We start from the raw sequence: 15,330 nt of genomic DNA, 5'->3' as shown, positions 1-15,330 counted from the left end.
CTGTTACATATCAGTATGAAATTAAGTCTAATGAATGGCTGTCTATATGCAGGACCCGTCCCTCGGTCCTGGGACTGAAATGTGGTTGTTGGGACGGACAAATATTCACCATGTTCGTCCAAAAATATTTACTTCATGACATAAAACTGATGAAAATGTATTTGCGTAAGCTTGGGCTCCCAAACAATAAGTGGGTCTGTTGACATGTATTGTGCAAAACCACATGTCAAGTTTGTTATGTTACTTTATTGTCAACCTGTGTCACTCATTTTCTATCAGTTACTCCACATTGTGTCAATAGATAATGCGTGAAGATAACAAAACTCGACATAGAAATGCTCAATATATTCTCTTGCCTACAGATGGTGCAGCTGCCCCAGCCTGGTAGCTACATGAAACAGGAGCCTATGCAGATGCCCTATCAGACCATGCCTGGTCAGCAGCAGCCGACAGCCAGCTACGGCAGCATGCCCCCTCCCCACCAAATGTTAGACATGAGCGCTCAGGGAAATCAGCTGCTATCTCAGATAGTCACGTAAGTCTTGGGAGTTACACACAAAGTTTTCTTAGAAAATGATGGCATTGCGTTAAATGAACTTGCCTTGCAAGTTGTTAAGTACATACAATCTGTTCTAGTAGAATTGCCGATTATTCTAGGACAGATCCCGATCGCGATCTGTCCTAGGACAATAGGACAATTGCCAATTGTTCTGAATCGCAATCTCTACTGTAGCATGTATATGTGTTAATTAGTTACACTGTATGTGTAAAACATTTTTGAAAAAAATCAACACAATTCAGTTGTACATGATTGGATATGTATTGTACCATACTTCTGCCATTTCATTTTACAATAGAATTGAATGGAAAATTGAATTGAATTGTTCAGGAAAATGTTACTTGCTTTCATTTTTAATAAAGGTTCTGCTTGATGAAGAACATGCAGATAATGATAAAATTTGTATTGAGGTTTTCTCCTTTTTGTTTATCATCTGCAAGATCACAAAGTAATGTTTCTTGTTGATTTTGTCAAGAAAAGTAAGTATGTATTTATATCTGAATAGCTAGTATAACCATAGCTGGTATTACACTTTGGTGTAACACACCAGCTTAATTGTGTATCAATAACAGTAAGATGTCTCAATGATTGTAGTATCCTGCACTATATTTGGACATACATGTAACACAGTGGCTGTTCCATTTAACAGGAACTCCCCCCAGCCCCAGCGCGCTGCTGCCAAGAAGAGAAAACATTCCGAGTCCCCGGCAGGTTCCGTCAATGCTGGCATGGTGGGGGGACTGCTCACACACATAAAACAGGAACCTGGTACGTACACCCCCTACATAGAGTGGACTTGTCTTGTGGTATGTCATTAAACATTGCTGTTTATGGTGAAAACATTATCTTAAGAACTGTTTCAAAACTGCAGTAGATTTTTTTTTCTTTTAAGAACATAAAAGAAAGGGATGCTCCATATATGAAACTCAATGAGAAGTTTGGAAGATTTGATTTTTAACTCAACAGAACAGGACAGATACCGATTGTAATACAAATGAGGTAGTAAAGAAAACCTTTTTCCCCAGCCTTCTTTTAGGAAAGATTGTATACAGAGTCTCAATGGGCATCATGATAAAGAAAGGCTATACCAAAAGACATCCTCATAGTTCTTTTGTGATACCCCAAAAGCCCATCACAGCATGTTGAAAGTCCTTCAGTCTTTGATGTCTTTATGGAAAATTTTCAATTTATACAGAATCATATGTTTTTTGTACTAGGTTAGAAAAGCTAGGATGCTGATCTGAAACTCTTATCAATGATTTTATTTTTCTTCAGGTTTGGTTTCCGACTGCTTGGGTGACTTTGGGATTGATCCGGATCAAATCTCGCTGGACGGCAGCATGTACATGGAGAGTAGCACATATCAGACTATCAAGTGGCAGGCCCACACCCCCGGTAGCTGGCACAAACTGTATGATGCACACCACAGTGAGCTGTGAGTAACATTTGAAAAAGTGTACTGTATACAAATATAGTCTGACAAGCAACATATCGAAAGATTTAAGATCTGCTAAATGTCTTGCAGGACATGTTTCAATGTTTTAACCTTTATAGCACTCTGAAGTAGCCATTTGGCACCCAATTCCCTATTGGTTACAGAGTTAGGCAGCAGGGAGAAGGTTAAAATGCATGATATCCTTGTGTGTGCCATGTTGATTATGCATGTAAAAGATATTAACTTTGGTAAAAACCACATGTCAACTTTTAAAAACTGTTTCAGTAAACACAGTGCCGAATGTACAGTGTTTTTTCTTAAATCATGCACTTAATATATAAATCAGCATCAAGACAGCATTAGAATCTCCTTTCCAGCCCTACTCCAAGATACTTTTAAAAAGTGTTTCAGTAACTACAGTGCTGAATATACAGTGTTTTCTTGTAAATTGTACCTTTAGTATCAAGACAATATGATCAGTATCAAGACAGTTTCAAAATCTCTTTTCCAGCCCTGCCCCAAGCTACAGAGTTGACGCGGACAAGGGCTTCAACTTTTCCACCGTCGACGACTCGTTTGTGTGTCAGAAAAAGAACCATTTCCAGGTGACTGTGCACGCAGGGTTGGCCGGTCACCCCAAGTACATCAAAGATGGCAACCACTACAAGGCCATCCAGAAATACTGTGTACACATCTGCGGTGTCAAGGTTAGCACAAGACATCCTATATAATCTGTATTTATATCTATGTCTATTTGTATCTTTTAGTCTTTAGTCTTTAATTTTGAAAACATAAGAAAACATACTCTTCTGTTTTATGAAGAGTGATTGCACTTGTGTTATTTAGTATAACAGTTACTGTTCTGCAAGCCTAGCAAAAACAAAGTACTATACAGAGAAAAAAAAACATTTGTTGTTAAAAAGTCAGCATATTGTCACAGCAAAGAACATAGTTGATACAAAGTGCCTATAGTTGATGATGTGCTAAGAAATATAGTGAACACATGCCCGTAGCCAGGATTTTGAATGGGGGGGTTCGTTTTAATTTTTAAGGGACCAGCGAGCGCCGCAGGCGCAAGACGAGCGCCGCAGGCGCGAGCTTCCTAGGGGAAATTTTGAAATTTGAACCTTCTGATATGGCATTTCCTGTGTTTTTGAGAGGATTTCAAAGGAAGAAATCAGAGACAAAGTTAGCAGTTTTTCTAGGATTTCAGCTCCGTTGGTGATACAAATAGATCCACCTTGAAAAAAAACCCTTGGACGGTAAAAGGGGACCCTTGAGCGTTTCAATTTCTAAGAATTGAACCTTCCGAAAGGGCATTTCCTGTGTTTTTGAGAGAATTTCAGAGGAAAAATCAGAGACAAAGTTTTTTCTAGGATCCTAGCCTCAGTGGCATTGCTGGTGATACAAATAAGTCCACCTTGAAAAAAATCTTGAACATTAAAAAGTGGACCTTCAAGCCTGTGAAAGTGGACCTTCAAGCCAATGGGGGGGTTCGTCCGAACCCCCCGAACCCCCCCTGGCTACGGGCATGGGTTCGTGCCATAGGCTTCTCAACTGGTTGCAGAATTATATTTTCTATTGAAGCATTTTTCTCTGTTGCGTTCATTGCAGTTTGAGTCCATCACCCAGTCCATAAGAGTGGAGCAGTCACAGTCAGACAGAAGCAAGAAGCCCTTTCACCCTGCACAGTAAGTACAAGAACATGCCACCTTGTTGTATCTTCAATAATACAGTATGCTAATGGCATTGCTAAAGCCTGTCACACATAGCTAACCATAGCTTTCCAACTGTCTCTAGACTATGGTTCAAGTTAGTCATGAGCAATGTCATCTGTTGTTAAGTTTCAAACTTATCTGCTCGTCTTAAAAGTAGACTATAAAGTTTGAGAAATCAAAGTCAGAAAGTCATATTCTGCTTGGATGCAATCTGAGGACCAAACTGGAGCTAGAATAGGAGTGCCCACCTAATGAGTTGGGGAGTAGTCAGGAGCAAAGTTGTGGGAAGGTCCTCCATATGTGACAGGGGCTTAAGCCATGTGTAGTGTAATCTTCATCAGCATTATCAAAACTAATCTTCTGCATGTAAGTGGCATGAAAATCTTACTCAGTTTCTTGATGAAGTTTCCAATTTTCTGCATTAACTCAAAGAGTCACAGTTTGATGTATTAATGCCCCCTTTCTGTCCAGTCTGGAACTACACCCAGACAAAGTGGTGAAGATGACGCTGGGGCGTCTGCACTTCAGCGAGACCACGTCCAACAACATGCGCAAGAAAGGCAGGCCCAACCCCGACCAGAGATACTTCATGTTGGTGGTAGCACTGCACGCGCACACGTCCAACGGTCACTACCTTGTTGCTGCTCACTCCTCAGAAAAAATCATCGTAAGGGTAAGTGTCTCCGCAAACGTCTTCTGAGATATTTTAGTCTGCATTTACTTGCCCTGAAATACTCTCAACAAGCTGTGTGGAGGGTTCTATTTCCCAAATAAGCCTTCAAGATAGTTTAAAGATTAAGCAAATACTGTAAATCCATGTAATATTGCGGTTGGTAATTCTAGCGGTTTGGGGAAAAGTGAGTAGTTAACTGCAATTTATTTTGATTTTAACGGTGGGAACAAAATGTTAATGTCCCAAATTTAAGAAGTTGTTTTGTTTTGTGTGTGACGTCACAGTGATCAAACATTTGTGGTGATGAAATTTTAGTGGTTGACTGGTAACCGTTAATGTAGCTAAAAGTTTCTGTTAACAAATCAAGAATTACAGTAGTTATAGACTAACCAACTGAATTGTTTATTCTATAGGCATCAAACCCAGGACAGTTTGAGAGTGATGACATCAGCTGGCAAAGAGCACAGTCACCAGATGCAATCTTCCACCAGGTGAGATTCTGTCTCTCAAAGTCAGAAGTAGATTTGAACAAATCATTTCTATATCCTGCTTGAATGTGAATCTATCAATCCGAAGGCATCAATCGTGGTATCAGTTATGAAGAAAGTGTGTTCCTTTTTTTGCACCATCGAATGTATGTAGGGGTCCTGAACTTTGGAATAAACTCCCAACAGAACAAAGAAAACTCACTGCCGTATCGACCTTTAGAAATGGACTTTAGGAATGGAATTAGGACTAATAATTTTTTAAATTGTATATAATTGTGATCATTGTGTATTATGTCTATGCATTGAACTTGTATCCAGGGAGCCTGAAAAACAGGTCAAGAGACCTGAGTGTGCCTTCTGGTTAAATAAAGAAATGAAATGAAAATGAAATGAATGAAATGACACCTCCCTTCATTTCATTACAGGGAAGAGTTGGCGTCAACACAGACAGGCCTGACGAGGCTCTGGTTGTCCACGGCAACGTGAAGGTGTCCGGACACATCATGCAGCCGTCAGACATGCGCGCCAAGGAGAACATCATAGAGGTGGGTGGAGCTACCTTTTACGGATTTGATTTTGAACCAGCTAGCTTTTTAATCCTTTTATGATTCCTCTATTTATGAATTCCAGAGAAATCATACTGCAGATTTGTAGACATAGTCTTTATAAGGTGAAATGTCAATCTCGTTGCTGCATGATGAAGGCAGATCAGGTATCTGTATCTGTATAGTCGGAATAACTGTCCTTCCGCATAATTACATACCAGCTTTGCAGGCACGCAGCGTGGCAGCAGCTGGTTATATTATTACACTGCCACACCTACTTTTTGCACAGTAAGCTGCCTGCATTGTTTAAAGCTATCTAGTTAGGATGCCTCTACCGTACTGACTGATTGAGGTACAGATACATTGCAGCATAGGCATTGTCTGTTGCCTCTTTTCTATGTCTGTTGTGTTCTGACTTATATGTAATATTACGAGGACCTATAGTCAATATGAACAACTGGCAAATGTATTTCCAGGCTGACACAAAAGAAGCTCTGACCAACGTGGCTCAGCTGAAAGTCTACAACTACAACTACAAACCAGAGTTTGCTGAGAAGATGGGGATAGACCAGGTGGACGACAAGGGTGTCCTCGCACAAGAGGTCAAAGAAGTCATCCCCGATGCAGTCATCGAGACTGGAGAGGACATAGCCCTGGAGGGTGGAGAAACAATCAACAACTTGTTAGTTGTCAACAAGGTTTGGAGAACTGTTTAAATTGTTTGTTTTTTTTGGTTGAAATTTTGAGGGACCTTGAGAATAACCTTTATCAAAGATTCTTGCCATGGTATGGCTTTGTAAATTTTGGATGTTAAGTGTTTATTTCTCAGGCACACAACATTTTAGGTAAGCAAGAGTTAAAAGGCTTATAGAAAAAGTATGTATACAAAAATCACCCAAGAGCAGCTAAATGTAAAGTCATGCTCATAGCACCTTGATACAATGTCTCAATCTTAAACTTGTTAGTTAAACTAAAGTCCTCCCGCACCACTTGGTGGAGCCTATGGTGGCACCCATCTCAGATTCCCAGCCCTCAGGCCACATAACATAGGGCAAGTCTGTACAGCAGGGGGCTAGTCTGCTGGTAGTGATGTGTGTATTTAACTTCCATACTCTTTTCCAAATGCTGAGTGCTAAGCAGAGAAAGCAGTATGTACCATTTTTAAAGTCTTTGGTATGACCCAAAACTTGTGGCAAAAGTATTTACAATTAAACTGTTTTGTATTTCCCACCTTCTCCAGGACCGGATCTACATGGAGAATGTAGGGGCGGTGAAAGAGCTCTGTAAGCTGACGGACAATCTGGAGACAAGAATTGATGAGCTGGAGCGGATGAACAAAAAACTTGCCAAGCTGAAGAGGTTAGACAGCATCAAGTCCACATCCAGCACCAGTACAGCAACAACTGTTGGGTAAGAAAACTAAGATACTGGTTTTAAGTCTTATTATGTAGTGACGATGATACTTAAGCTCATAGTCATCTTACCTTAAGATAACAGCTTAAAGCAAGAGCACTATCATGATGGTACCTTGATCTTGAAGAAGCATTCAGAGGCAAACTTATAATTAGTTAAATGTAGCTTATAATTTTTGATCCTGAAGAAGGCAACAGTGGTCGTTGAAAATTTGATTCGTGTATACCTTAGTGTTGGAAGAAAGTTTAACATTGTACTTTATAATGTAGCTGCCGGAGACAAAAGTTGCAGTGTCAAAATTGTTGTCTGTAGTGTGTCCTGCAAAAGTTTGTGTAAAATCAAAACTTTTAAAACTGACATTATTTTTGGAGAGCTCACTTGTATTTTCTCATTGCACACAACAGTTGAATGTAGTTTTTGACATGACACTTGTCAGGCATGAGTTAAATTGTTTTTTTCTTTCCCCTGCAGAAGTCGGTGTGGCAGCACTGCAGCCAGTTACAAGGGGAAGTGTATGAAGAACAACAGACATGGCAGACACCATGTAAGCTACTGTAGATGTTAATGTCTAACCAACATCACTATCATATCTGAAAGCAATGTGCAATTGAGATTTGAAATAAACCAAAAAATATATTTTCTGGAGGTTTAATTTGAGAAATGTTTTTTTTGTCTGCAAGATCCTGTGATTCATGAATAATACAATCTTTATTGACACAACAAAAGTACAGCGACTTTCGTAAGGTCTTCTACAACAGTTACTAGACATACAAAAGAACAATCAGATACAAAAAAATTAACCTTCGTACATGTACATGTGTGTAATTCAATATCTCAAGTTTAACGTAACACTTAATAAATATACTACTAGTTCTAAGGTCAAACCATTCTTTGATATTTTTCCTATTTGTCACTGTCTTACACTAAGTTCTAAACATGTATGCAAATGTGTGTATATTCTGCAGGGTCCTCACCCACCCCAAACCCCTGAGAGCCGGTTCTGCTCCCAGAGGTTCATGCAGGGGGCAGTCATCGCTCTTGTTCTCATCATGGCTTTCTGGTAAGTAAAGGAAGTAACTGTTGTATTTTCTTTAACCTTTAGCACTCTGAAGTAGCCGTTTGGCACCCAGTTCCCTGTCTGTTACAGAGTTAGGCAGCAGGGAGAAGGTTAGATTGTTTAATAATGTGTTTGCGCATTTTCTTCTCCATCTTTTTTTTATAAGCAAAGAACAACTTAGAGTTGTGGATGACAACCTATTTGTAACATACATTGTACATGAAAAAGGCAACAGTAACATCAGAAAGTGATACATGTACATGTAACATTTTCCCTTGCAAACCTCTCTTTCTGGAGTTATTATTTCTTGTTACTTGAAAAGAAAAGCAATTGGTCTAATGTCTTTTACAAAACAAGATTGGAACTTACTACATTCATTATATCACATTGAATATTGATGATGAAACTCTCTTAGCACATTTTGTATCTCCTAACCTTATGAACCGTTATTTTGCAGTGTGGTTGCCATGACAACTTTGTACGTCTTGGAGACCCAGACAACAACTACAACCACCTCCACAGATGTAGTCCAGACTGTCAGTCTGGCAGAGTAAGTCATACAGCTGTGCATGTGTGTTACTTTTTTATTTTCTGGCTCTTACCTTCCAACAATCAGTACATAAAGGCAAAGTCATATCTGAAAAGGTATATAGTATTGCTTTTTGTATCATTTCTTGATGAGAATGTTTACAGCAACAAGTCACAGGTTTTGTAACTGGAGTTTATATTTTGTATTCCTGTGCAGGATTGCCAGTTGGAATGACATGGATCTGGACAGTGATAACACCATCTCCCCAACAGAGTTTGTCACAGTCATCAGTGGAGCCAAGCTGTTCGATCATCTAGACACAGATGGTAAAGATGGGAGACTGTTTTAGTCTGCATGTACTTTACTGAACAAAGGGACAATTAGCAGAACCTTTAACAATAGAAAATTCCTCTCAAATTCAGTGGCGTCATAATGGCGCAATGGTTAGAGCGTTGGACTCAAAACAGATAGGTCCCGGTTTCGATGCTCACCATGCCCCGACATTTTGCCCTTGGGAAAGGTACTTCTCACAACCCACCGAGCCTCTTTGCTATTCTGACAGTGTCTAAAAATGTGTGGGAAAAAACACACCGCGGATTTGGGTGCTGATCATGTGCCAACATCTAGCACATTTGCCACCAAGAACTGTACAATATAAATTCATCTCTACTGTATTCGGATATGTCCATGAAAGTTTCAAGATCCCATGTAAAAATGTACTAAGATAAGCTGCTGTTTAAGTAGGCAAATTGGGTCTTGTGGAGCTATCTTGCAACAGTTAGGTGTGACAGGTTGGTCAGTGTAGTATAACCAGCTGCTGCTGTGCAGTATGTATGCCTGCAAAGCTAGTGTGTTACGCCGAAGGGGGGTTATACTGGCTATACAGATACAGATAGAGAAGTCATTTAGATTAAATTTGTTATTTGCAAATTCTTCTTGCAGGGAACATGTACTTATGGCAGGACCAGCTGGTGCCGCTGGTATCCGTGGAGTCCTACCACATGATGGACATGAACAATGACACTTGGGTCAGCGCCGACGAGGCCCACAAGTCAGGCATCCTGCAGCTGGTCTTCCAGAACTTCGATGAGAATGGTGCGTACAAGTGTGCTATGTGGAGAAGACTTTTAGATGATGTACAAACAGACAACCCATAAGACTTTACAGAAACATGCCCTGTGTGCCGCGCCGGTTATAACTGGCATAGGATATTCCCCGGAAGAAAATAGCATTGTGTGCATGTAGCGTGCGAAAGTGGGGAGTTAGGGTCGTTGGCTGTTTCTCGGGTTTTGTGCAGGTGGTCAGGGGTCAAACATTTACGATCTTTACTGGGCTGAACCTCTGCCTGTTCATGTCTAATGCATTTCATGAAATTCGTAAACAGTGGAATTTTTAAACTGTTTTCTTGGGAGCATCTATCCATTGAATCATTAAGCATTTCAAGATACAGGAACTGAATTCTGCTGCAGCCGCCAGCTCTGCTCAGTATCGTCTATGGAGTCAGGCAGGGCCTCATTGTGTTCTTATAAAATATTCCTACATCCGTCTTCAAGGTATTGAAATATAGAGAGTTCACAGAATGATGTACAATCAATTTAAAATGTTTGGGTTTGCTGGATTGCTGTAACTATGGATAATGTTTTTGTCTATAGGTGATGATTCTCTGCAGCCAGTCGAAGCTGAGAAGATGCTAGAAGCAGTCCGTAACATTCCAACTGAACCTCCAATGTAGGTCTTTCTTTTCAAACTTCTATTTGGAAAAAGAAACTTCAAGGTTTTACTCCATTAGGAAGATGTTCAAATTTAACAACAGTAAACTAGAGAGGCTGGCACCCTGGCTAATTTTACTCTCACAGTTAAAATCATTTTTTTAACAATGTACATGTTTTTGTTGCCATAGAAACCCTGAAATCCCCACCGCAAACCCTGCCGTGGCACTTGACACCACTACCCTGTACCCAGTTGGAGGCCACCCTATAGAACTGGGGACATCCAGTCCAGGTAAAGAACTCTAAAATCATGTTTAACTGATATCATAAACAAAGGTTACAACTGAACACCATCGAAGACCTTAGAATCTGACAGAAAAGTTTTTGTGGAAAACAAAATGCAAACAGCTTTTAACTCAGTCATTCATAGTAAAGTAGACTTTTGGTCGTGCTAAGCAATTGGTCTTATTAGAACATGTTTTGTCTTTTTTATGTCCTTATTGTTTGCTTAATGACTATATTTCAGCCTATTGTAACATTGTGTAAAATTGCTCCTTCCTCTGTGTAGTGAATGGGACTGAATCAACCCTGCCCCAGATCTACTGCTGTCCCAACGTCCCACACGATCCCCGTGTGCCCACTGTACCACCCATCGTCCCGACATCTGCTGTGGTAAGGCCTGCCCCTAAACCTACCCTGTGAACCAGACTCGGGGATCGGGCCATTAGCCAGTTCAATTCAGCGGCCCTTATAGCCAGTTCCTTCGGAGGCCCTGTCAGCCAGTTTTTTCGGCGGCCCAGACTGTTAGCCAGTTGCTTTGGCTGCCCAAGGCAGTAAGCCTGCCGATCTAAGTTAGTCCTACAGGGGAGTTTTAGCCCGATGGAGTTGACCGGCCCTTTCCATGATCTCCAAGTCTGGTTCCAAAGGTACCCGAAACCATACTGGAGAGAACTCTCGTTGTTCTGTAGAAATAGTGTGGATGTTTGAGTTCAAGAAACAATAGTTTTCTTTCCTTCAAGAGTAATATAAAAGTTTGATTCTTATGGCAGTGTTAAGATTTTAAGTATGTTTTTCTCTTTCATAAGCTCACCAGATTTTATCCAGATCAATTTTTGTATACATCTAAGACTAGATTTTAAGCAAGAGCTCTACATACTAGTGTTAAATATATATAACGTTTAACCTTATACATTTTTGTAGATGTGTAATGCAGAGTCAGGCTCTACATGTATATTAGGATTAGCTAAAGACAGTTTCAAATTGCAATTAATCTGTCACAGTTTCTAGGGCAACGAGAGCTGTATAACTTTCCTGTAACACTGGGAGTGCCAATTTTAAAGTTTTTTTGTGTTCTATAATTAAACTACATTTTTCCTCCCAGCCTCACGTGACCACCTCAGGACTAGACAAGTCCTCACAGAGTGGCTTTAACCCCAGCAAACCTCAAGTCATCATTCAAGATGGCAGTAAGTACAGGGGACAAAATGCAGTAGCTGGTGCCGCAATTTCCTTTCCTGATCTTTTTTTTTCCGTATTTCGATTTGATCTTGCAATCTTTTTCATACTATGCTATATAATTTGTTTTTCCAATACTTGCAATGGTCTCTATTTAACAACTTGAAAAATGATATGATTTCTGGATTTATCTCTTCCTTCTGTATGTTATACTTATACTATAGACCTGATACTGTCAATGAAAATTGTCTCAGGCCAACATCAATCAATCCATCAGGAAGGCCTTACTGTCATTGACAACAGTGATTTCATGTGATTCCCTTGCTCTGAGCAGGTTACAAGAATATGTCCCAGGGTTCTCTTATACCCACCGCCAAAGACGCCAGTGATTTGAAACCCTTAGACGACTCTGGTATACAAAACGAGCCCATCGACCACAAAGGGTCCAATATCAAGCGCCGCGCAACAGAGGAGGATGTTGGGGAGGGCCCGGTGGTCTCACGTAGGTTTCAGGAGCCATCGTGTTCTAACCACGTCACTTCATCAGTCCTGTACCTATTAAGCAGCCGTAAGGGCAGCATAATGTTCAACAGAAGTCTTGTTCACCCAACAGTTAATCGTTGTACATGTCTATTGTGACCATTCTTCTAACATGCATGTCGAGTGTGTGATGAGTCACAAGTGCACAAATCTATCTACATGTAGGAAAACCAGAGTGGTCACCGTTACTAACTGATTGATCAACAATATTTGTCTGTCCAAGTGAAGGGAAATAGAGAATAGTGTGTAGACAAACCCCCACCCCACCCCAAATGCCCCTAGAATAGAGAATCACCAAGCAATCCATCCATACCGTGGGTTCTATTTTTTTTCTAGAAGTAATTTTTGTACGTAATGGATTTACTTAGCAGCTCCTCCTAGCTGGTGATTCATGCATTGCAGGTTGTGGGATTCTTCCCTATTCCTCCCTTTCTATTTTGGATATCTCTCCTTTTCTCACCTGGGTTTTCAAAAGCACAGTTTTCTCTTTTCCCTTCTTGTCTCCATTCATGTACAGTTATGATATCATCCATTAGAATAGTTTCATTGAAGCTGTAGTGTAACAGTATGTATTACTACTCACCTGTTGTGATACATGTAGCACTGCAGATTTCTACAGAACAATACTTATGTTTTATGTGTGTCTGAGATAGTATGTGTCTATTATGAATTGTTCAATGAATTATGGCTAAACTGTTCAATTTCCTAATGAGTCATAATTATTGAACAGTTTGAACAGTAAAAAAATGATTGAATGCATCATATTTGTTGAACATGGCTGATCAGGTAATTTTGAGTGTAACGTTTACATACATGATTGTGCAGAGTGCCCTCCGATGAATTGACATTACCACATCTACATGTAGCATATTTAGTTATGACAGCTTTCACTTTTATAATGTTTGATTGCCTCTCTTGGAAATGCTAAAACTGAAAATTGAAACCCATTGTACTTCATTCCCTTCCAGCTAAATGAATTGAGTGAACCCATTGCATGTATTGACTTGCTACCTTTACTTCTAGTGCTGAGCACAGTGGTTACAGCCATGGGCATTGTAGAGAAGAATCTTGTCCTGGAGCAAAACCTCTGCTCTGCCCAGAACTTCTGCAGGTAAGCTGAAATTACAGGACTCTTTACAGAAGTGAAGTCTATGACTTGATGTCAGATAATATGAAATTATGAAATTGATATTCAGAGAAATGTTGTGTATTAATACCAAGCTATTTTCACATTCAAGTTAGCTGATAGCTTTAATAAAGATGTACATTGTGCCTGGCTTGCTATGAAGAAGATACAACATTACATGTATTTCAAATTAGATGCAATTTCGTTCCTACAAGTAAACCTTAAAACTGATACATCAATGATATATAAGGTATTTACTTTAATGATGAGTGATGCTTGTTTTCCTCCAGTGGAGGGAACTACAGTCTCCACATCAGCATGTACACACCCCTGCAGCTCTTGACTCTGGAGTTCAAGTAAGCTCAAATTAAATATTTATCAGATCTCTTTTTCTGGAAGTACATGACCAGAGAAACCAATTAGACAGTCAGTGTTGCTACATGTAGTGAGTTTGGGAATTTTTTTTAGTAGATTTGGCACAAAGATGAAAAGGGATATTTCTTAACTCATTTCTTCTTGCATGAAAATTAATTTGATGTCACAGAAAGATGTACTGTTACATGTAAAGCAATGTTCACTACCTGTATTAAAATACTCTAAAACATTTATTGTTTCACACCGTTTTTATCAGGGTGGGTGCATACAATGCACTATTTCTAAAGCTGCAGTCACATTTGTTGTAAGTCATCGCACATTTTGGATGTCATAGAATTTTCGAGCAGGCTGTGAAAAAACAGACCACTGAATAGGATCTAGGACAGCCTTTTCTGTAAGATAACAAGACAGCTGAATTTTGTGGGACACATGCACGGTTATCCTAGAAATGCCTTTTGCAATTACATGACAATCTTAAAATGTATGTGACAAGGCCCTTACCCTACATGATTCCTATCTACCCGGTAATGTATAACATAAGCTAAGATGTGTAATATGTAATTATCCCTTTTTGCAGTACTTCCCATCCAGTAGACATCAAACTGTGTGGGCAGCTGACAGACTCGGTGTGCCCTGAACAAGACACGGATATCGACCAACCAAACACAGTCGAGGAGCAGACTACACTCACAACTGTAAGGGTTCCTGCAATATAGCTGTGATTTAAACTTCTTCCTACTGCCTCATCCTGTAGTCAATACATATTTGGTGCCGAATTCCTTCTGAAATCATCCAAACCACTCATTATCGAAAACATGGGACTTTTTATTTTACACTGCTTTCCAAACCCCGCATCAGTATCGTAGCTGTAGAAACTTATCGTAGACTAGCAACGTAGTTTAATCTTTGTCATTTGAATCACATGTATGCTTTATGTATCCCTTTAAGTTCTCACACCATCACTTATTGTTGCAAACTTGCAATTAGCCTTTGGGCATGAATTTGCAACATACTTATTATTATTAAAAGTCTTGAGTATTACTATTTTTCTTTTCATGGAGCATCCAGTATTCATTTGTTGTAGTTTTTCTGAAAATCTTAAAAATGAGCATCATGCACTAGAATTAAAAGCGCAGTGTTAGTACAAGATATAGATGTTTCATTTCTTCATCTCTTACTCTTGACGAATGTGGTGCTATGCTCACTACAGGGCCACCATCATCTTTGGGACGTGGACGCAGCTCTTTTCCCTCAAACAACCTACATCTTCAGAGTTGTAGAGATGGTAAGTAGCTTTAGATTTAAAGCTAACAGAAATTATGTAAAATATAGATTCTTTGACTTGACTTTGTTAATCATGCATGCATAAAGCTGGTGACCAAACATAAAATTCAATGTAGCTGTCCCAAAAAAATTATACACATATATAATTAATTATTATTGATATCATTTTTGGGTGATAGTTACATTTGGTCACCAGCATTATGCATGTGTGAGGTTGAAGTTAATGAATCCATACTTTTATGGTCATTTTTCCATGTCAAGAAACACAAAATGATTGTTTGGTAACACAATCTATCATAAGAGGTATTCAAAATTGTTCTTCTTGTTGTTATTGTTATTGCATGACTGATGTTGAATGTTAGACCTATGTCTTCTATTGAATCATCCCAAATTGTGTTCACCTCATTAACATATCAATTCAGAG

At 39.5% G+C, this 15,330-nt stretch overlaps 1 protein-coding gene across 1 annotated transcript in view; it reads left to right on the top strand.

The window, feature by feature from the left end:
- Positions 1 to 15,330, top strand: part of LOC136429922 (myelin regulatory factor-like) — a 34,325-nt gene that overhangs the window by 17,186 nt on the left and 1,809 nt on the right. The window contains exons 5-28 of the mRNA XM_066420090.1: positions 363 to 535; positions 1,209 to 1,327; positions 1,835 to 1,994; positions 2,506 to 2,701; positions 3,609 to 3,685; positions 4,184 to 4,385; positions 4,799 to 4,876; positions 5,299 to 5,418; positions 5,895 to 6,116; positions 6,659 to 6,828; positions 7,303 to 7,375; positions 7,797 to 7,891; positions 8,346 to 8,438; positions 8,634 to 8,743; positions 9,360 to 9,512; positions 10,070 to 10,145; positions 10,318 to 10,418; positions 10,695 to 10,798; positions 11,508 to 11,592; positions 11,916 to 12,083; positions 13,145 to 13,232; positions 13,538 to 13,603; positions 14,200 to 14,317; positions 14,833 to 14,907. Of these exons, the coding sequence (XP_066276187.1) occupies positions 363 to 535; positions 1,209 to 1,327; positions 1,835 to 1,994; positions 2,506 to 2,701; positions 3,609 to 3,685; positions 4,184 to 4,385; positions 4,799 to 4,876; positions 5,299 to 5,418; positions 5,895 to 6,116; positions 6,659 to 6,828; positions 7,303 to 7,375; positions 7,797 to 7,891; positions 8,346 to 8,438; positions 8,634 to 8,743; positions 9,360 to 9,512; positions 10,070 to 10,145; positions 10,318 to 10,418; positions 10,695 to 10,798; positions 11,508 to 11,592; positions 11,916 to 12,083; positions 13,145 to 13,232; positions 13,538 to 13,603; positions 14,200 to 14,317; positions 14,833 to 14,907 (2,922 nt within the window). The remainder of the gene's footprint in view (positions 1 to 362; positions 536 to 1,208; positions 1,328 to 1,834; positions 1,995 to 2,505; positions 2,702 to 3,608; positions 3,686 to 4,183; positions 4,386 to 4,798; positions 4,877 to 5,298; positions 5,419 to 5,894; positions 6,117 to 6,658; positions 6,829 to 7,302; positions 7,376 to 7,796; positions 7,892 to 8,345; positions 8,439 to 8,633; positions 8,744 to 9,359; positions 9,513 to 10,069; positions 10,146 to 10,317; positions 10,419 to 10,694; positions 10,799 to 11,507; positions 11,593 to 11,915; positions 12,084 to 13,144; positions 13,233 to 13,537; positions 13,604 to 14,199; positions 14,318 to 14,832; positions 14,908 to 15,330) is intronic.

This window comes from Branchiostoma lanceolatum, chromosome 3, assembly GCF_035083965.1.
Source record: "Branchiostoma lanceolatum isolate klBraLanc5 chromosome 3, klBraLanc5.hap2, whole genome shotgun sequence".
Lineage (NCBI taxonomy): Eukaryota > Metazoa > Chordata > Leptocardii > Amphioxiformes > Branchiostomatidae > Branchiostoma > Branchiostoma lanceolatum.
This window is presented reverse-complemented; position numbering and strand designations above follow the sequence as displayed.